The sequence below is a fragment of the Pristis pectinata genome, chromosome 10 (assembly GCF_009764475.1).
Source record: "Pristis pectinata isolate sPriPec2 chromosome 10, sPriPec2.1.pri, whole genome shotgun sequence".
Lineage (NCBI taxonomy): Eukaryota > Metazoa > Chordata > Chondrichthyes > Rhinopristiformes > Pristidae > Pristis > Pristis pectinata.
The window spans coordinates 71906318-71928271 of record NC_067414.1 but is presented as its reverse complement, the minus strand read 5'-3'; the positions used below and the strand labels follow the sequence as shown (position 1 = coordinate 71928271).

Sequence of the window (21954 nt, the reverse complement as noted above, 5' to 3'; positions counted from 1 at the left end):
TTGTAATTAGTCTGTTATTCAAAGTTTGCCAGACAACTCTCTCCTTGCATCCAAGTAGTTGCATATAAAATTGGAACTGAAACTGACCACAGTGGCACACAGTTACTTTCACCCTATCCATCCACAAGAACCTTGCCTAACTTCAACTCTCTATTTCTCCTCTTCTAATAAGTATGACTTTCCTAATTCCATTGCCATTGCTTTTGTTTTATATGATCTCTGTGGTATCTTGCTAGACACTTTGAGTAAATCTGCTTTTCCGTTAAATCCACTTGCTGTATTTTCACAATTGCATGTTGCACTAAATTCTGTCACTGCCTGAAGCACAATTGTTCCTTCAAAATCAATGATGGTTGCTTCTAATTGTTTTCTCAATAACTCGATGGTTAGTTCCAAATTTTCTACCACATCTTGTAAGCCAATTTTCTACTATCATAGTGAATAATGCATAATTTTTTTTGCTGCTGTCCCAATATAATTTTCTTTAATTTAGTGCAATATAAAGCTTTTAAATTTGTTATGGTCAAAAATAATTAAAGAAATGATGGAACCCTTTTTAAAAGAAAGTTTGGAAGTCCATGGTATCCAACATGGGATTTCTCCCTATAATTACTCAGGTCTTGATCTAGATAAGATACCTTTATTAGTCACATGTATGTTGAAACACACAGTGAAATACACCTTTTGCATCGAGTGTTCTCGGGGCAGCCCGCAAGTGTCGCCACGCTTCCGGCGCCAACATAGCACGCCCACGACTTCCTAACCCGTACGTCTTTTGGAATGTGGGAGGAAACCGGAGCACCCGGAGGAAACCCATGCAGACATGGGGAGAATGTACAAACTCCTTACAGGCAGCTGCTGGAACTGAACCTGGGTCACTTATGCTGTAATAGTGTTACGCTAACCACTACTGAAACAAAAACAAATGCTGGAAAAATTCAGCAAGTCAGGCAGCATCTGTTGGAAGAGAGACTGTCAGTGTTTTGGGTCTGTAACACTGTATCAGAACTAGCTGTTTTTTTTAATTTTCATCAAAGGCAAGGTTTATTGCTATTGACCCTTCTTAGTGCAGCGATTGGAATTAACAAAGTTCTGAATTGGTTCTTTTTGTAAAAGCAAAGTGATGCATTTCATTAAAAGTCATGAATAGAAAAAAAAATCTTAGTCTATTGTGTGTTCTGTTTTTGTATAAAAAGTGGAATACCAATGGACCCAAGTGAATGTGGTGGAGCACACCATATTCTAGTATAGGTGTTTTGTTTGCATGCACGTCTTTACATGTTTGAACATGAATGAAACACAATCTCTACCATTCAAAAACCTTGCAGGAGGTTGATTCCAATAAGTGTGCTGCTTTGCATTTAATGAAGCTACAAGGTGTAATGCAGCCACTATTTTACAAAAAAAAGTATGCTGCACTTGGAATTACACTTAAGCGATTTAGAATCTTGAATGTAATATGCTTTTCATGTAATTCTTGCCCACAAGTGCTAGAATAGATTTAATCAGATTAATTTGATAGAACAATTGTGTGGAGATCCAGACATTTTCTAGATCTATCTCCATGTTGAGGCAACTTGTTGTTTTTGTTTCTTAAATTGTACATTGCTCTTTTGGTTCAATCTGTACATGAATTTTTATTCTTTAAAATTAATTGTAAAATGAGCAGTAACAAAATTTTATCAGTAAAATTTTTATCCCTATAATCTGTTTTGTTGAAAGTGTAATGGAACTAACTAAACACGACATCTATGGATGCAATGAGCCAAATAGCTTCCTTCTGTTCATTAACAATTGTATGATTGTGCAGCAAATTTCCTTAAATAACCTGATTTGCAACATGTAGAAGAGCATAGGATGGGGAAGACCATACATATAGGATTAAACTGTGTGACTTTCTTTGGTATTTTTGGGGGTATATTTTTCAATCTTCTGGCTATTGGTTCATTACCAGGACATTGTAAATTATTGGTCATTTTTATATATAATTCACCAGGCCTTGGCTCTGTGGCTCTTCCACAATTGTTTATCAAGATGCAGCTCTAAGAACTTGAGTATTTTAGTGATTACTGTCCCTTTAATATACACATGTAAAAGAAAAAAGTGAATAGTTTTGGATTCACCTGGTTATCAGCAGTTATCAAATGAGCAGTCTCATCATGCAGCAGTCTTAGGCCTTGGAGTTCTTAACACATTTGCATTGTTTTACTGCTTGTAAAGTAGCAGTCTAACTGGAGAGTCATGGATGAGTCCAAAAGTTTCTTTTAAGTCGTGATAATCCCCAGTGGATGAATCCCAGCACTATTAAATTAAGTTCCTTGGCTATTAAGTTTTGTTTGGTTGACTATACCCTTTATTAACTTGAGAAAATTAACAAAATATTAGGATTATGTTTAGTAGTAATTATGTGTAATTGTATATAATAGCTTATTTGACATGTAGATCTTTTGTACACTTAGTGATTTAAGGACTAGTTGAAATGTTTTCTATGAGTTATCGATTTATAGTGGCAGTAGAATTTTCACTTTGGCTTAATGTGTAATAGATTCCATATATTTGCATCTTTGCAGATACTTCAATTGTTCTTTTAGATTCCAGGAAGCCTACCCACAACTATTAAGCTAATCACTGGGTGTGTTATTGTTGCTTTCATGAACCCTGGTTTTTATTTCTAAATTTAAAGTAAAAAGGTCAGTCTTGTATATTGTATGCCTGCAATCGGTGGCATATCTGTGTGAAGGTGTCACTGTACTGATCAGAATCAGGTTTATCATCACTGACATGTCATGAAATTTGTTTTGCGGCAGCAGTACAGTGCAAGACATAAAGACATTAAAAATTACTATGTTACAAAAATAAATAGTGCAGAAGAGGAATAATGAGATAGTGTTGAAGGGTTTGTGGACCGTTCAGAAATCTGATGGCAGAGGGGAGGAAGCTGTTTCTGAAACATTGAGTGTGGATCTTCAGGCTCCTGTACCACCTCCCTGATAGTAGTAACGCGAAGAGGGCACGTCCTGGATGGTGAGGATCCTTAATGATGGATGCCGCTGCCTTAAGGCGCTGCCTCTTGAGGATGTCCTCGATGGTGGGGAGGGTTGTGTCCGTGATGGAGCTGGCTGAATCTACAACCCTCTGCAGCCTCTTTCGATCCTGTGCATTGGAGCCTCCATACCAGGCGGTGATGCAACCAGTCAGTACGCTGTCCACTGTATATCTATAGAAACTTGTAAGAGCCTTTGGTGACATACCAAATTTCCTCAGACTCCTAATGAGGTAGAGCCACTGGCTCTACATTGGCTTCTTTCATGATTGCATCAATGTGTTGAACCCAAGATAGATCCTCTGAGATGTCGACGCCCAGGAACTTGAAGCTGCTCACCCTTTCCACCACTGACCCCTCAATGAGGACTGGTGTGTGTTCGCTCAACTTCCCCTTCCTGAAGACCACAATCAATTCCTTGGTCTTGTTGACGTTGAGTGCAAGGTTGTCATTCAGACATCACTCAACCAGCCAATCTATCTCACTCCTGTACGCCACCTCATCACCATCTGGATAATTCTCAGTTCTGTTCATTCCCAGAGATTCACAGTATGCTGATACACTTTACAAAATTAACAAACCTGTGAGTGTTGATGCCTGTTTCTTAAGTACATCAGAAACCTGTTACAAGTTTGGCATAATTACTTTCTCTGCCAATGATATTGAGGCAGTAATGCAAGTGCTGTACTGTGGCCGAAAGAGAAAGTGTACATTTTAAATGATCTGGATTGGCTCCTTCAGTAACAATATCTCTGGAGTTGTAAAGGGATTGTAAAGTTGTTACCAACTGTTCAAGCTGGTGAAGCACTTTTGCCATTCCTGGTCTTTACAGAGATTTTTGTTGTAACATTGGGGGTACTGCTCTCAGTCCTGTTGTTTATATACTTTTTTTTTAAATTCTGCAAAAGATCATCCTGCACATGGGCTAGTTGCATTGGTTAATTGCAGTAGAAATGGTTATTTCATATATGTATTTATTTGGGTTTTGGTGGGGGGGGGGGCGTGCAAAAAAACAAAGCTTCCTCCATATTGTCCCAAAATTTTACTTTAATATTAACTGCAACTGAAAATGTTGTTACAACAATCACCAGTATGCTGCTTTAAGGCCACCTTTATAAAGTTAGTTGTGTTGAGATTGACCAATTTTTTTTAAGTGGGAACCTTGTATGGGGGATGGAAAACCTCCCCTTCGTTTCTGTTTGTATTTAGTTCATTTTCAAAGGCAAATGGACAGTGTTCTGTCCCACTGTGTCACCTAGTTCCAATGGCTTTAATTCCTGCGAATTTGTAATTTGGACAGCTGTTCACTGACTGTAATATGTGTCAGCACATTACAGCCTTCCGCACCAAGTCAGTGGTGATTGTACAATACACAGAACTGAGAGGCTGGAAATACTTCTTCATATCAAGTCCATTAGCAGAAACAGCCATGGCAGTCGTATCGATTGTGACCTCATTCATTTGAATGGGTCCACTGATCTTCACTTGTGTCTTTTAAATTTTATTTAATAATGTTTTAAAATTTATGTAAGTTGAATGTTAGTTTTCATGAATTGTTTAATTATATTTAATTATATAAATGTTTTCTCATTGTTTCTAAATGTCCATGATTATCAGAGACATTTAGAAATAGTGGAAAATGCTTTCTGATGGTACGAACTGCCAAGATGCAATTGGGGAAGTCTGAGGTCAGGGCTACTTGTTTCCACCACCTGTGTGCCACTCCACCTCATAGAACAGCCACAGCAACAAAACTGGCAGCACTGTAAGGTGGGCTTCCTGTGAGTGGAGTACGCAAGATGTGATCCAACCCATCAGTTTTTATTCAAGAAGCATTTCTCTTGGAAAAGAAAGACGTTGCATGTTAATAGAATTTTTTTTCAATCCAAATACTCCAATAACAGAAAAAGTTGAAAACTCTCAGCAGATTAGGCAACAGGAAAGAAAACATTTAATGTTTCAGATCGTCAGAACTTTGAATGGATTGGACTACTTACAGGAGAAAGGACAGTCATTTTTTTCATCAACTCTGGATATGAATTTAATTGTTCATTGATATTAAACAAGGGTGAATTGGTTATCAAATTATCCAGAACCAAGTAGGTGTTAAATGGCTAACTTGTGTATTGAATTCAATGCAAACCTAGTGTATTAATTTTTAAAAAGTCTACATTGGGCTTATTAATTTTCCTCTAATTGCCTAAGCAAGCTCTTGAAATTAAATGTTTTCCTTAATCATTTTTCTCTTTTCTCTTGCCTCTATATTTCCATCTTAATACAGAATTCTGAAGTCAATTCTAGTTCATCAGGATTTGACACCGATACAGACATATCATCCTTGTGTGGATGCCCTTCATTGTTTGAAAATAATTCTGAATGTGCCTCTCAAGACAACAGTATTAACTTATCCAAAAATGCATTTTTATCAGGTATGAGACTGCTTGAATAACATTTTACTGTTTCTAGGCTACACTATATAATATTCACTTGAGATGAAGGTTTTGCTACTTATCCATATCTCCTACTATGAAAATATGCTACCACCCACTCCCATTCCCACGATATAGTTTATTATGTCCTAGAGTCAAGTAGATGGATCAGTTCTAATTATTTTGTTTTGATGCACTGGAAGAGTGTGACAAAATTGTTGAAGATGTTGTCCATTGTAAGGAATTGGTATCTGTTATAATCAGTTGCAATACTATCTGTTCCTGGTGTCTTCAGGTTTATCCAAATTTGTACTACTTGGTTAGAAGTTATTTTAGCTGTGGATCTCCTTTTGGGGGAGGGAGACAATTCAAGAGACCATCAGATCAATGTACTAATCACATTTCACCACAGTAGAACTCTGATAATCTACTGGATATCCCAATGGTTCGGCATCTGGCTCCTCAGGCCCTAATTCCCAAACTCACCAGATTTACTGTAACATTTATTATTTTACCATGTAACATCTTGTATTTAAAATAAAAGTGAACTAAAGATGTGTTCGAATTAATAATGGCATACAGTTTGGAAAATCTGCTAATCCAGTGCCACCAAAGTTCCAAGTGTGCCTGATTTTAGAGTTTTGCAGTAAAATTATTTTGCATTCATAATTGCTAGGTTGTGTGTTCAGCAGCAAATTGACGTTGTTCACTGCTGAACTTGATTTTTAAAATCTGCACACTTCATTGATCCTTCCAAAATCAATGTGGAGATTTTTTGTTCCATAAAGTGACCTTTGACGTCGTGGTGTCTTGTGAGTGTAAACTTGGGGCTGTCAAGACTAGTACCACCCATAAAATAAGGAACTAAAAAAAAATTAACAGGTTGTCATGTCCCAAATTTATCCAGAGCTGCTTCAATTTTAAAATTTAAAAATATTCAGAAACTTTCAAATCTTTGAATACTTGAAACAAAAATTCCAATACTTTAAGTAGAAAATAAAATCTAAATTAACAAACCATTAGGTAGAATTAAAACAGACCTGTCTTAAAAGATTGTCTTTTAAAATGAAAGCACCATGCAAGAGTTTATTTTAAATTAACAATTGCCTTGGTCTCTCACAAATTTCTGCATTATAAAGTCCCATGATTTTCCATTTTAAAAAAAAAATCTATGGGGAATCACTCTTTGTGCCTCCTCGGATCTGGTACAGATTCTTGGAGTTCCCTCTGTAAACAGTGAGCAATTAGCCCAAGTTCTCACTCCCTTAGTCTGTGTGTTGAGTTCAATCTGTCATGTAGCTTGCAGGATAATGTGGAATCATTCACAGCAATGTCTGGATTTACTTGTTTGAACAAATGTGTTCCAATCCTGGAGTTGCTGTAAGTTTTGCAGAATACTGATGGTGAATGCCAGTTATTATGTTGTCATGACTAGCGCCAGTCATGAAGCACATCATGAAGGGAAAGAAGATGGGAGTATTTTATATTTTCAAAAAAAAAACCACCAACATTGTCATGCATTTCTTTCTCAGAGGATGAAAGATCATCTATACGGTCAGGATCCGTTGATGGCAGCCTATATTTGCGTGCTGCACGTCGTAAGAGATTACTGATGTCTATGCCTATGACACTAGCATTTTGTTACTTGGGACTGCTTTGGCTCAGAGAATCAATTACTCTTGCAGATCTCCTACGGTAAGGCAATGGCATTGACTTTTTATCTTAGTGTTTTGATTATATTAAGTGTTTCACAATAAAAGATGTTGAGGTTTTTTGTAAAGTAGTAGATTGCATGTATCTTCATTCTCCCTCTCTGCAGTACAGAAAGGCAATACACAAGGTGTAATTCTACTAGGAAAATGCAATTGCGTTTCAGCTGAATTGCTTTTGTAAGATCTCAAAAGTCTAAATGCCTTTGCAAATGTGTAAATTTCCAGGTCAGAAAAAAGCACTGTGAAATCACTGTATTGACTTTTGTATAATCGTCTAACACTTAGTGTGAAGGTCACACTCAAAAAAAATATTCTCTGTAGGTGTATAGAAAAACATATGCTTGCAAAGGCAGTTTCCTCTTCCTTTTAAACGCCAGTAAAATTCCATTAATCTGGCATACTCTGGACTTTGGCAATGCTGGATTAACAGATCTTCAAGAGTATTCGATGTTGTTCCGATGAATACTTCACTTTTTTAGATTTTAATATAGAACAGTAAAATTTCCAGTTGCCTTGGTATGTGTAAGGGAAACAATGGGAAACAAAACCAAGCAGGTTTCAAAGGAGAAGGGGAACCAGAGCCCCAGTGGGTGGAAAGGGACGAGAGAGCGGAGATTGCCGGAAAATAACGAGGTTTTTTTTTCTCTTTCTAGCGTTCGGGACAGCGGCGAGTGACTGCGCAGGCGCGTGACGTCACCCGGAAGTGCGCGGAGGCGATTTAAAAAGTCGAAGGTTCGCCTTCAGGTTTTCTTTCCAGCGACGAGAGAGCGGAGATTGCCGGAAAATAACGAGGTTTTTTTTTCTCTTTCTAGCGTTCGGGACAGCGGCGAGTGACTGCGCAGGCGCGTGACGTCACCCGGAAGCGCGCGGGCGGTTTAAAAAGCAGACGAGCATACCTAGCGGGCAGCGTCGGAGCGGGCAGCTGAGTGAGAGGGAGCAGAGTGGGTTCGGCTTTGGCTCAACGGGCTTCGGCGAGAGCGGGAAAGAGGCGAGATTATAGAGAGGGGTGAGTTATTAGTTTAGTTTAGTGTTGAGCTCAGTGATATTCAGCAGGATGCATCTGGGATTAGTGTTGTGTTTGGAGTGTCAGATGTGGGGCCCCTGGGAGACGACCAGACTCCCTGATAACTACATCTGCGCAAAGTGCACCGAGATGCGGCTCCTCAAGGAACGGATTGAGAGTCTGGAGCAGCAGCTGGATGACCTTCGGTTGGTTAGGGAGAGCGAGCAGGAGATAGACAGGAGTTATAAAGATTATGTAGACAGCACCTCAGTGGCAGTCCCCCTCAAAAACCGATATCTCATTTTGGATTCGGTTGGAGAGGATGACTTCATAGAGGAAGACCTCAGCAGCCAGGACCTTGGCACCGTGTCTGATACTGTGGTCCAGCAGAGGAAGAGACATGCAGTGGTTATTGGGGATTCGATAGTAAGGGGTACGGATAGGAGATTCTGCGATAGCGAAAATGAGTCTCGGATGGTGTGTTGCCTCCCTGGTGCCAGGGTACGGGATATCACAGACCGTGTCGAGAATATTCTGAGGGGGGAGGGTGAGCAGCCAGAAATCTTGGTACATGTAGGTACCAATGATGTAGGTAGGAAAAGAGAAGAGGTCCTGAAGGAGGAATACAAGGCATTAGGGAGAAGGTTGAAAAGTAGGACCTCAAGGGTAGTAATCTCAGGACTACTACCCGTGTCGCGTATCAATGACAGGAAGAATAGAAAGCTCTGGCAGTTAAATGCGTGGCTGAGTGACTGGTGCAAGGGGCAGGGCTTCAGATTCTTGGATACCTGGGACCTTTTTTGGGGGAGGCAAGACCTATTTGCTAAGGATGGGTTGCATCTAAACTCCAAAGGGTCCAATATCCTGGCGGGAATGTTTAATTTAGTTGTAGGGGAGGGTTTAAACTGATCTGGCAGGGGGATGGTAACCAGGATGCTAGGTTACAAGATGCTAAGGTGAGGGAGAAAGTGTATAGAACGAATCCATTGAGGATGGCAAGAATGACAGGCAGGTGATAAGTCAGGATAATTTACTGAATAAGAGAAGTACAACAAATCCGGATGTTAGGATACAGAATGTTAGGATCGGGGATGAGGATGTTCGGATACCGAATGTTAGGATAGGGGATGAGGTCTACACGAACATGTCTAAGATAGTAGGTAGCGAAGATAGTAAGAAGGATGGACAGGTAGAAAGTCAGGATAATCTGCTGATCAATAGAGGTACAATAAAATCAATAGCAGATACCAGTCTAAACATACTATATTTAAATGCACGTAGCATCAGGAATAAAGTAGATGACCTAGTGGCACAACTACAGGTTAATAAATATGACATCGTTGCAATCACTGAGTCGTGGCTTCATGATGGATGTGATTGGGAACTGAATGTCAAGGGGTATACAGTATATAGGAAGGATAGGAGGGTAGGCAGAGGGGGAGGTGTGGCCATGATGGTTAGTAGCGATATAAAATCAATAGAAAGGAAGGACATTGGGTCAGAGGAGGTGGAATCCTTATGGGTGGAGCTGAGAAATAGCAAGGGTAAAAGAACAATAATAGCAGTCATATATAGGCCCCCGAACAGTAGTCAGGAAGTGGACCATAAGTTGCAGATTGAGATAGAAAAAGCATGTCAGAGTGACAATGTGAAGATAATTATGGGGATTTTAACATGAAGGTGGACTGGGAAATGCAGCAAGGCGGTAGTACTCAGGAGAGTGAGTTTGTGGAATGTCTAAGGGATGTTTTTCTGGAGCAACTTATTGAGGAGCCCACCAGGGGATCGGCTGTTTTGGATTGGGTGCTGTGTAGTGAACCCGAGGTGATTAGGGAACTAAAGGTAAAGGAACCACTGGGAACAAGTGATCACAATATGATTGAGTTTAGTTTCAAGTTTGAGAAGGAGAAGCTGATAACTGGTGTATCGATATTTCAGTGGAATAAGGGAAATTACAAAGGTATGAGAGATGAGTTGGCCCAAATTGATTGAGGAGTAAGTTAGCTGGAGGGACGGCAGAGGAAAAATGGAAGAAATTTCTACAGGAAATAAGGACAATGCAGGACAGATATATTCCAAGAAAAAAAGAAGGTTTTGAATGGAAAAAAGGCACAGATGTGGATAACGAGGGAGGTGAAGGATAAAATAAAAGCAAAAGGGGCGGCGTACAAAGTAGCAAAAATTAGTGGGAAAACAGAAGATTGGAACGATTTTAAAAATCTGCAGAGAGAAACTAAGAAGGTCATTAGGAAAGCAAAGATGAGTTCGAAAGGAAGCTGGCGGACAACATTCGGAAGGATTCTAAGAGTTTTTTTAAATACATAAGGAATAAAAGAGAGACACGGGTTGACATAGGACCAATTGATAACGTGCAGGAGGTATTATAATGGATGATAGTGAGATGGCAAGGGAATTGAATGAATATTTTGCATCGGTCTTCACCGTGGAGGACATAAGCAATGTGCCCATTAGTCAGGAGTCTCACGAATTGGAGCTGAGTTCAATTGAGATTAATAGGGAGAAGGTGCTTGGAAAACTAAAGGGGCTTAAGGCTGATAAGTCTCCCGGACCGGATGGGGTGCATCCCCGGGTTCTGAAGGAGGTGGCTGTGGAGATAGCGGAGGCGTTGGCGATTATTTTTCAGGAATCGATAGATTCTGGCATGGTTCCAGAGGACTGGAGGGTAGCGAATGTAGTTCCGTTGTATAAGAAAGGTTGGGAGGCAGCACAAAGGCAATTACAGACCTATTAGTCTGACGTCAGTGGTGGGAAAATTATTGGAGTCTATCCTCAAGGAGGAGGTTACCGAATACCTAGAGGCGCAAGGCAAGATAGGACCTAGTCACATGGTTTTGTGAAGGGGAGGTCCTGTCTGACCAACCTATTGGAGTTTTTTGAAGAAATCACAGGTAGGGTGGATAAGGGAGAGGCGGTAGATGTTGTGTATTTAGACTTTCAAAAAGGCCTTCGATAAGGTGCCTCACAAGAGACTGATTAATAAGATGAGAGGTCATGGAATTATGGGCAGGGTAGCAAAATGGGTGGAGAATTGGCTGGTTGGCAGGAAGCAAAGGGTGGAAATAAAAGGATCTCGTTCTGGTTGGTTACCGGTTACTAGTGGTGTGCCGCAAGGGTCGGTGTTGGGGCCTCTCCTTTTTACCTTGTACATCAATGATTTGGATGATGGAATAAATGGTTGTGTGGCTAAGTTTGTGGATGACACCAAGATAAGTGGAGGAGTAGGGAGCATAGAGGAAATAGAAAGAATGCAGGAGGGACCTAGACAGTTTAGGAGAATGGGCAAGGAAATGGCAGATGAGATTCAATGTTGGAGAATGTGCAGTTGTACACTTTGGAAGTAGAAATAAGCGGGTAGATTATTATCTAGAAGGAGAGAAGATTGATAGTGCGGTAGTACAAAGGGACTTGGGGGTACTCATACAAATACCTTAAAAGTTAACCACCAGGTTGGATCGGTGGTTAAGAAAGCGAATGCTATGTTGGCATTCATCTCGAGAGGTATAGTGTATAAAAAGTAAGGAAGTGTTGATGAGGCTCTATGGGGCGCTAGTGAGGCCTCATTTGGAATACTGTGCGCAGTTTTGGGCCCCGCATCTTAGGAAGATGTGCTGACGTTGGAGAGGGTTCAGAGGAGATTTACGAGAATGATTCCAGGATGAAAGGGCTTAAGTATGATGAGCGTTTGTCGGCTCTTGGACTGTACTCGCTGGAGTACAGAAGGATGAGAGGGGACCTCGTAGCGACATTTAAAATGTTGACAGGTAAGGATAGAGTAGATGTGGCTAGGCTGTTTCCCTTGGTGGGCGTGTCCAGGACCAGAGGGCACAATCTTAGAATTAGAGGGTACAGTTTCAAGACAGAGATGAGGAGAAGTTTCTTTACCCAGAGGGTGGTGAAATTGTGGAACTCCTTGCCACGCACAGCAGTGGAGGCCAGATCAGTGGGGGTATTCAAGGAGGATAGACAGATATCAAATAGTCAGGGTATCAAGGGATATGGGGATAAGGCTGGCAAATGGGATTAGAATAGTTTTTTTTCTCTCTCTTTTTTTCCCACCCCATTTCTTTTTCCCTTTTCCTTGGAGCAGACTCGATGGGCCGAATGGCCTGCTTCTGCTCCCTTATCTTGTGATCTTGTGAATCCAGTAATTGGTACCCAGTGAGCTAGATGCTGAATCATTGGGATTTCTGAATTGTCGGATAGCAGATTATCTTTTAATTCTTGCATTAATGGGGCTACATCAACAGCAAATCTTCGTGGAGAACCTATTTCCTATGACCTTGTTACTAGACTCAATGAACTCCTTGCTGTTTGGATCCTCGCCAAATAGGAACATCTAAAACCTTACTGGCCATGTCCTAACTCATACTATTCTGTGCATTTACCATTTCTGTGCTTGCTGATTTATTTAACCGTAACCCAGTGTATAATGCCTTGATTTCAAAATATTTATTCCTGTTTTCAAGTTGGTAAGTTTGTCAAGGTTTGGTTCCTATTTTATTCATAAAACCATTTGGTGTAAATCATGGTTCTATTGAGCTAAATGTAGTGACTATTCTCCTTATGACTGAAAATTACCTGAACTTGCTATTTTGGTAAAGGGTCTCCAAGGTCACTCAATCCAATGTGATTGAAAGCCATTTTACTATTACCATTGGCTACATTGCTCGGTGCTCAGTGTGAAGCAGCTTGGAATGTTTCACTACATCAAAGCTACTCTGCAAGAGCAGGTTTGTTTTCTGTCATCTATTTTGACTTAATAGAGATTCCTCTTTGGGTAATAATGGCATTTTGGATGTCCAAATTTTCATGCTCTGCCTGTGTTTTGTGACTGGATTTGCTACTGTCTTGTCTTCCTTATTTGTGAATAGTGATTAATGGTTTAGACCAGGATTTTGGTGGTTGGAAATTGGAGGCAAAAAAAAATACTTACCCTTTTTAAAGGGCTGGGAGACTTCAGCCTTTTTATTTTTAAAAAAAGGTTTGGGATGCCAACAGAATCAATTCTACCATATTTTAAGTGAAACAAACACTCGTTGAGGGTGCAACTTCTATGCCATTCTGAAATCCAGTTTAACCTTTAATTTTTCTTCAATATGCATTTTTTGAAATAATAGGTTTGTTTCAGACCTGCATGTACCATATATAAATGCCTTCCAGTATTTTCCTGAAGAGATGAAACTTTATGGACCAGACATCCGTATCTTTCAAGTACAGGTAAAGATGTACATCTTCCTAAGTTGAAAGAAAATGTGCTGCAGATACTAATGTAATATTGTGAAAGTAGATCGTGACATTATATCTCTTATCAACTTGCTGCACTGTCTTGTGATGCTGTCTAGTATTCCTACCACAAGAAAAGTGTAGGATTTCGGTTTCCTTGTTTTTGCATGTAATTAGCAGATTTGTTCTAACCAGTCCGAGCAGTACTACATGTGTGTATGGATAAAGATTATGGTAAATGAATGATGCAATAGTTGTCCGTTGAAAGCACATCTAATACTCAAATTGAGAGGTCTTTTTGGACAGCAATTGCTCTTTTAAGAATTCAGAGTTTAGTGTTTGGATTTTGTAGTAAAATGTATGTTACAAAAATGTGTGGGGATAGTTTGATATAAAATCTACTGGATTTATTCAACTTAAGTAAAAGTTGCATCTGTTACTAGTGGACCAATTAAAGGAAAAGGAATCACAAATGAGTATAGGAAGGTACATCCACATGTATAATGTCCAAAGTTGAGTTTATTGGCGTATGCACAGGTGCAATGAAAAACTTACTTGCAGCAGCACCCAGGCACATAACACAATATAAGCAGCATTCACGAGGAAAACGTAAATTAAACATAAATGATACACAATTTTTACAAGAAAAAAAACATAATTAGAACAAAAAGAAACAGTCCATTTTAGTGTAAAGTGATCAGAGTGGTCATGGTGTTGCTAAACTGTAGTGATGATTTAGGGTTTTGCTGGTTGGTTCAAGAACCAAATGGCTGAAGGGAAGTAGGTATTCTTGTATCTGGTGGTGGTGGGACTCCAGGCTTCTGTACCTCCTGTCCGATGGCAGCTGCACAAAGGTGGCATGGCCCGGATGATAGGGGTCTTTGATGGATGTTGCCTTCCTGAGGCAGTGCCTCCTGTAGATACTACCACTGATGGGGAGGGATGTGCCCATGATGTATTCGGGAAAGTCCCTACTCTCTGCAGTTTCTTGTGTTCCTGTGCATTCAAATTGCCGTACCAGACCATGATGCAACCAGTCAGCATACTTTCAACAGTACATTTGTGGAAGTACGCTTGGAGTTTGAGGGATTTTGAATCTGATATCTCTGACTATTTTATGGACGAGTTGTAGTACTATTTGGATGGTGTGTAATATACTCTTGAAAAAGGCCCAGTACGATCCTAAACATTAGCAAATGTCCTGTACTTTGTTTTCATGTTGTTAGCTGAAAATAATGCTGCTTGTTTCTATGCTCCCTCCCTCTGCCTAGGCATTTTTTTTTCCCAGTCAGGTCATGGATGTTAATCTTGAGTGGACTTGAGGCAGTTCCACTTGATGATGATGATGATTGGCAACCAAAATACTTTTGTTTTGGGAAAACTTCATGATTTCAATTTATTATTTTTGAATATATTCAGTAACACCAACAACTTTTTTCTGAATTGGCTTTGGATATTGTAATAGCTTCTCTTTCCACTTGAATTTCTCTGTGGAAATCTTTGTGCGGTCAGGACAAGAATTTGTCACCTTCTCATTGGTCCATTTTCTATTTTCATAATGCATCCATTCTATGTTTTTTACCAGATAGTACTCAGAAGCATTTTTTTATATATAAGTATAGAATTGCTGATTTAATTATTGCTAGAACATGGCAGGGTATTTGTATAAGCACCCATTTTCTATTTGCATTTATCCAGTGAGCAACGAAATAAGGTCCCAGTTTTAATCCATAGTCTGTGTTAATTTAGCTATTTTCAGCAGAAGCAACAATGAATAAAGCATAAAAATACATTTCATCTTGGTGCTCCCTAGGTTACATGCAAAAACACAAGAAAATCGGAGCAGGAGTCGGCCACTCGACCCCTCACCATTCAATATAATCATGGCTAATCTACCATAGGCCTCAACTCCCCTGTGCAGATCACTATAGCAGTCGATCCCCTGATCTTTCAAAAATGTACCAACCTACCCTTTAAATACTTCTAATGCTCTGGGACAGAATTCCAGAGATTCGCCACTCTCTGCAAGTAGAAATTTCTTATGTACATCAGTTTTAGATGACTGACCCCTTATCTTGAAACTATGTTCCTGCATTCAAGATTCTACCACTAGTGAAAACATCTCAACATCTGTCCTGTTGTGCCTGCTTAGGATCTTGTAGGTTTCAATAAGATTTAATTCTTCTGACTAAGGTTAGTGAGAAAGAAATCTGTCATTGTCCCTGATTACAATTTACCTGTTATAAATGTTGCCTTAGAACAGGTTGATGCTCCATTGTGATGTTTACTTGTTTCACTACACCCTCTGCAAGTAATGGTACCTGCCAGGTTATTTTATCATCCTAGCAAAGGGCTGCAGAATTTGCATATCATCCATGCCATGACATGCACCAATTGCTGCTGGACCGACTGCCATCTAATCTATGATCTCCATCAATTTGGCCGCAAGCCACCAGTACAACAGAAATATTGCTGCTTGAAGATCCATTTTGAACTTCTCAAGAACCCCACAAAGCTGGCAGTTCTCAGACAGTGCTACACAAACAACCTTCTAGTTCCCAGCCAATAGGATCACAGAATGTGCACAGTTTATGAGCTGCACTGAAGTCTGCTGCAATTGGCACCTGTGAGCAGACTCTTAGTCATTCTCATCCAATCACTCTTGGTTCTTCTTGTTATAGAAAATAAGAGATGGAGGAGCTAATTAACCACAGACAAGGTGTTCCTGAACTGGAAGCTCTGCTTTTCCAGGGAAAAGAACAGATGGAGGATGGAGAGAACACAAGTAGCTCAGCAAATTGTCAACAGCCATGACATATGGGTGGTACAACACCATAAAAACTATCAAAGGCCCCACCCCACTGAGAACTAAGGAATTAAGAGACAGTGAAGTAAGTTGACACTTGATGGAAGGAACACTTCAAAGACCTCCTCAACCATGATGCTGTCCCCGAGCAGCTTGTCTGGGCTAGCATTCCTGAGCAAAAACAAGTTGAGAAGACCATATCCAAGCTCAAAAATAACAAGATGTTGGGTGTAGATGGTATCCCCATTGAAATGCTAAAACTTGCTGGTGAAGGACTCCTCACAGACCTACTACGTTATCGCCTCATCTAGGAAATGGTGGGTATTTTGGGGTATCTGTGAGATGCTGTAATCGTGACCAACTGTAAGAAAAGACCGTGGTAACTACAGGGGGTTCCATGGGTGTCCTACACAGGGAATGTCATGGCTAGCTCCTTGTCCATCGCTCCTCCTGGTGGTTGAAGAGCAGCTCCTTGAACCACTGTGGATTCTGCCCATCCAGAGGCACATTGGCAACCAATTCAAAGAAAAATGCATCAAGCACCACCATCCTTTGACTCCATCAATCAAGATGGACTGTGAACATCTTCCTCAAATTTGGCTGTTCACAGAAATTCATCTCCATCTTGGGTTTTCTCCATGCTGGTATGTAAGTCATGATATTAACATATTAATGTATAACATGACCATTGTCATTGAGATCTGATGCCAAACAAGGCCGAATCATTGCCACGATGTATTTTTCAATCCTCCTTGTGGCAGTGTTTCATCTTGCTTCCAACAAATTTCCCACAGGAGTCAAGCTAATCAGTGAATGAGAAGCTTTCAACCTTTGAAAGATACTGCAGAACCACAGTAACCCAGATCTCAGTAGTTGAGCTGCAGTATGCTGATGATGCCTAATTTGCACATGCTCGGGGGCTAAGTTTCAAACGATCATATACTTTCACTGAAGCATACAAGAGGATGGGCCTTGGATTCAACATCTGCAAGACACAAGTTCCCTACCAATCTGCCCTGCTGCATGCACAGCCCTCTGACTAGAATATTCATGGAGAAACCCTGGAAAACATAGAACACTTTCCTATATCTTGGGAGCCACTTCTCTGTGAAAATAGACATGAATGATGAAATTCACCATTACTTTCAATTTGCAGGTTCAGTCTTTCATCTATTTAAGGAAAAGAGTGTATGAAGGTCATCCCCCCTATTTGACACATATTTGTGTGTAGAAGGCAACAGTGACCCTTGTTCTTCTATATGATTCTGAGACCTGGGCTACTGACAGCAGCATCTTAAGGCACTTAAAAACAAAACAGCACCAATGTTGTCTACAAAATCCTTCAAATTCATTGGAGGGACATGTGAATCAATGCCACTGTCCTCTCCCAGGCCAGCACTGAGGCCCGAGTTATTCTCAGGTGGCTATATTGGGCAATTGCTTTGGTTCCAAGTACAATGCCAGACTCCCGAAATAAACAATCTATTCTGAATCCTATCATGGGGCAAAGATTACCAGGCAACAGGAGAAAAATAATTCAAACATGTTCCTGAAGCCGCCTTCAACATACGAAATCCCCACTGACTTCAGGGAATCCCTAGCCCATGATTGCCAAAGTGGGGAAGGAGGATTTGAGATGGTGTTGAGAATCTCCTGCTATGCATTGGGAGCACACAGAGACCCTGCATAAGCAGCAGGAAAGAGCAGACCACCTCAAAAGCTAGCCACCCAACCACCACGTGCCCCATCTGTGGAAGAATCTATTGTTCCAACTTTGGTCTCGTTTGCCACCTCAGAGTCCTTACCATCCACTGGATGCAAGTTATCCTTGATCCAAGGAACTGTCTAAAAGAAGACAATGATTTCATCAGCCCTATTTTCAACTAACTACTCAACATCTCATTATAGAACCATACAGCACAAAACAGGCCCTTCGGCCCACCATGTTGTGCCGTCCATCAGACCACCCTCACACTACCTAACCCCTTCCTCCCGCATATCCTTCTATCTCACATTCCTCCATATGCCTATCCAACAAGCTCTTGAACCTGTTCAATGTATCTGCCTCCACCACCACCACCCCAGGCAGTGCATTCCATGCACCAACCACTCTCTGGGTGAAAAACCTCCCTCTGACATCTCCCCTGAACCTCCCACCCATAACCTTAAAGCCATGACCTCTCGTCTTGAGCATTGGTGCCCTGGGAAGGAGGCGCTGACTGTCTATCTATTCCTCTCAATATTTTATATACCTCTATCATGTCTCCTCTCATCCTCCTCCTTTCCAGTGAATAAAGCCCTAGCACCTTAAGCCTCTCCTCATATTCAATACTCTCCAATCCAGGCAGCATCCTGGTAAATCTCCTCTGCACCCTCTCCAATGCCTCCACATCCTTCCTATAATGAGGCGACCAGAACTGAACACAGTACTCTAAGTGTGGCCTAACTAGAGTTTTGTAAAGCTGCATCATAGACCTCGTGGCTCTTAAACTCAATCCCGCGACTTATGAAAGCCAACATCCCATTGGCCTTCTTAACTGCTCTTATCCACCTGTGAGGCAACTTTCAATGAACTGTGAATATGAACCCCCAGATCCCTCTGCTCCTCCACACTGCCAAGTACCTTGCCATTCACCCAGTACTCTGCCCTGGAGTTTGTCCTTCCAAAGTGTACCACCTCACACTTCTCCAGATTGAACTCCATCTGCCACTTGTCAGCCCAGCTCTGCATCCTATCAATATACCCTCTGTAAGCTCTGATAGCCCTCCACACTATCCACAACACCGCCTACCTTAGTGTCGTCTGCAAACTTACTAACCCAGCCCTCCACCCCCTCATCTAAGTCATCTATAAATATCACAAAAAGTAGAGGTCCCAGAACCAATCCCTGCGGGACACCACTAGTCACTGCCTTCCAATCTGAGGGCACTCCTTCCACCACAACCCTCTGCTTTCTACATGCAAGCCAATTCCTAATCCACACAGCCAAGCTTCCTTGGATCCCTTGGCCTCTGACCTTCTGAAGAAGCCTACCATGAGGAACCTTATCAAATGCCTTACTAAAATCCATGTAAACCACATCCACCGCACTGCCCTCATCAATCTTCCTGGTCACCTCCTCAAAGAACTCTATCAGGCTTGTGAAGGGAAGATCTTGCCTCACAAGCCATGCTGGCTGTCCCTAATCAGTCCATGATTCTCAAGGTGTTCATAAATCCTATCCCTTAGAATCCTTTCTAACAGCTTACCCACCACAGACGTGAGACTCACCAGTCTATAATTCCCTGGCCTATCCCTATTACCTTTTTTGAACAAGGGGACAACATTCGCAACCCTCCAATCCTCCGGCACCACCCCCGTAGACAACGAGGACTCAAAGATCCTTACCAAGCGGTTCAGCAATCTCCTCCCTAGCCTCTCGAAGCAGCCTGGGGAAAATCCCGTCAGGCCCTGGAGATTTATCTGTCTTAATATTATTTAACAACTTCAACACATCCTCTCTCTTGATATCAACAACCTCGAGAACATTACCCCTACCAGCACTCCCTCCGCATCATCAAGACCCCTCTCCCTGGTGAATACCGAAGAGAAGTACTCATTGAGAACTTCTCCCACTTCCGCCGCCTCCAGGCAAATTCTCCCACCTTTGTCCTTAATTGGACCTACCTTCACCCCTAGCCATCCTCCTACCCTTCACGTACTTGAAAAAGGTCTTGGGATTTTCCTTAACCCTACTAGCCAAAGCCTTTTCATGTCCCCTTCTAGCTCTCCTCAGCCCTTTCTTAAGTTCCTTCCTTGCTACCCTATATTCCTCACGGGCCCTGTCTGAACCTTGCTGCTTATACCTCACGTATGTTACCTTCTTCTCCCTAACAAGTCGTTCCACCTCTCTCATCACCCACGGTTCCTTCACCCTGCCATTCCTTCTTTGCCTCACCGGGACATATTTATCCCTAACATCCTGCATAAGATCCCTGAACATCGACCACATCTCCATGGTACATTTTCCTTCAAAAAGGACATCCCAATTTACACTCCCAAGTTCTCTCCTTATAGCCTTGTAGTTAGCCCTTCCCCAATTGAAAAACCTCCTGTCCTCTCTGCACCTGTCCCTGTCCATGACAAGTTTAAAGGTTATGGAGCAATGGTCACTGTCCCCCAAATGCTCACCCACCAATAGATCCTTCACCTGTCCCGGTTCATTTCCTAAAACTAGATCTAACATGGCATTCCCTCTAGTCGGCCTGTCAACATACTGCGTCAGGAATCCCTCCTGGACACACTTAACAAATTCCGTCCCATCTAAACCTTTGGCACTAAGCAGGTTCCAGTTTATATTTGGGAAGTTGAAGTCTCCCATTATAACAACCCTGTTATTTCTGCTTCTCTCCAAACACTGCCTGCCAATCTGCTCCTCTATATCTCTACTGCTACCGGGGGGCCTATAGAATACTCCTAGTAGAGTAACTGCTCCTTTCTTGTTCCTTAATTCCACCCATACAGACTCTAGAGATGATCCTTCTACAACATCCATCTTTTCCACAGCCGTAACAGTGTCCCTGACCAGTATCGCCACCCCTCCACCTCTTCTTCCCCCCCTTCCCTATCCTCTTAAAACACCAAAAACCAGGAATATTCAATATCCACTCCTCTCCTGATGTCAGCCACGTCTCAGTAATAGCCACGATATCATAGTCCCCCATACTTATCCAAGCCCTCAGTTCATCCCCCTTATTCCTGACACTTCTTGTATTTAAGTAAACACACTTCAGTCCATCTACCTTACTACTTTTATAGCCTGTATTCTGCTTCCCCTTCCCCAAAAGCCTCTCTACCTGTTTGATCTAACTTTTCCCCATTCCCTTCTTCCTCTGACCTACTACTCCGGTTCCCTTCCCCCTCACAAACTAGTTTAAACCCTCCTGAACCACCCTAGCAAATCTCGCCGCAAGGATATTGGCCCCCTTCTGGTTCGGGTGTAACCCGTCCTCTCTGTACAGGTCCCACCTTCCCGAGAAGAGATCCCAATGATCAGAAATCTAAAACCCTCCCTCCTGCACCAGCTTCTCAGCCACGCATTTATCTGCCACCTCCTCCTATTCCTACCTTCACTATCACGTGGCACTGGCAGCAATCCCGAGATTGCTACCCTTGAGGTCCTGTTCCTCAATTTTCCTGCCTAGCTCCCTGAACTCACTCTTCAGGACCTCATCCCCCTTCCTAACCTATGTCATTGTGCCAATATGGACCACAACTTCTGGCTGCTCTCCCTCCCACTCAAGAATTCTGTGGACCCGATCAGTGACATCCCGGACCCTGGCACCTGGGAGGCAACATACCATCCGGGATTCATGCTCACTGCCACAGAAACCTCCTGTCAGTTTCCCTGACTATCGAGTCCCCTATCACTACTGCATGTCTCTTCCCACCCTTCCTTCTGAGCAGCAGTACCAGTCCCAGTGCCAGAGACCTGGTAACTGCAGCTAGGACCCTGCAGGTCATTCCCCTCTCAACAGCTTCCAAGGCAGAAAACTTGTTACTGAGGGGAACAGCCTCCGGGGTTCTCTGTCCTGTCTGCCTGCCTGACTCCTTCTTATCCTCTTCCCTCCCCTGACAGTCACCATTCTATCTGCCTCCTGAACCTCAGATGTACCTACCCTAAGGGGGTGACTGTCACCTGATGCACCGTGTCTACTAACTCTCTCCTTCCCTTATG

General features: G+C 41.9%; 1 protein-coding gene across 1 annotated transcript in view; it reads left to right on the top strand.

Moving 5' to 3' along the window:
* The window catches only part of taf1b (TATA box binding protein (Tbp)-associated factor, RNA polymerase I, B), a 64599-nt gene that overhangs the window by 20208 nt on the left and 22437 nt on the right, over positions 1-21954 (top strand). Inside the window, exons 6-8 of the mRNA XM_052025012.1 lie at positions 5325-5472; positions 7005-7167; positions 13326-13425. Of these exons, the coding sequence (XP_051880972.1) occupies positions 5325-5472; positions 7005-7167; positions 13326-13425 (411 nt within the window). The remainder of the gene's footprint in view (positions 1-5324; positions 5473-7004; positions 7168-13325; positions 13426-21954) is intronic.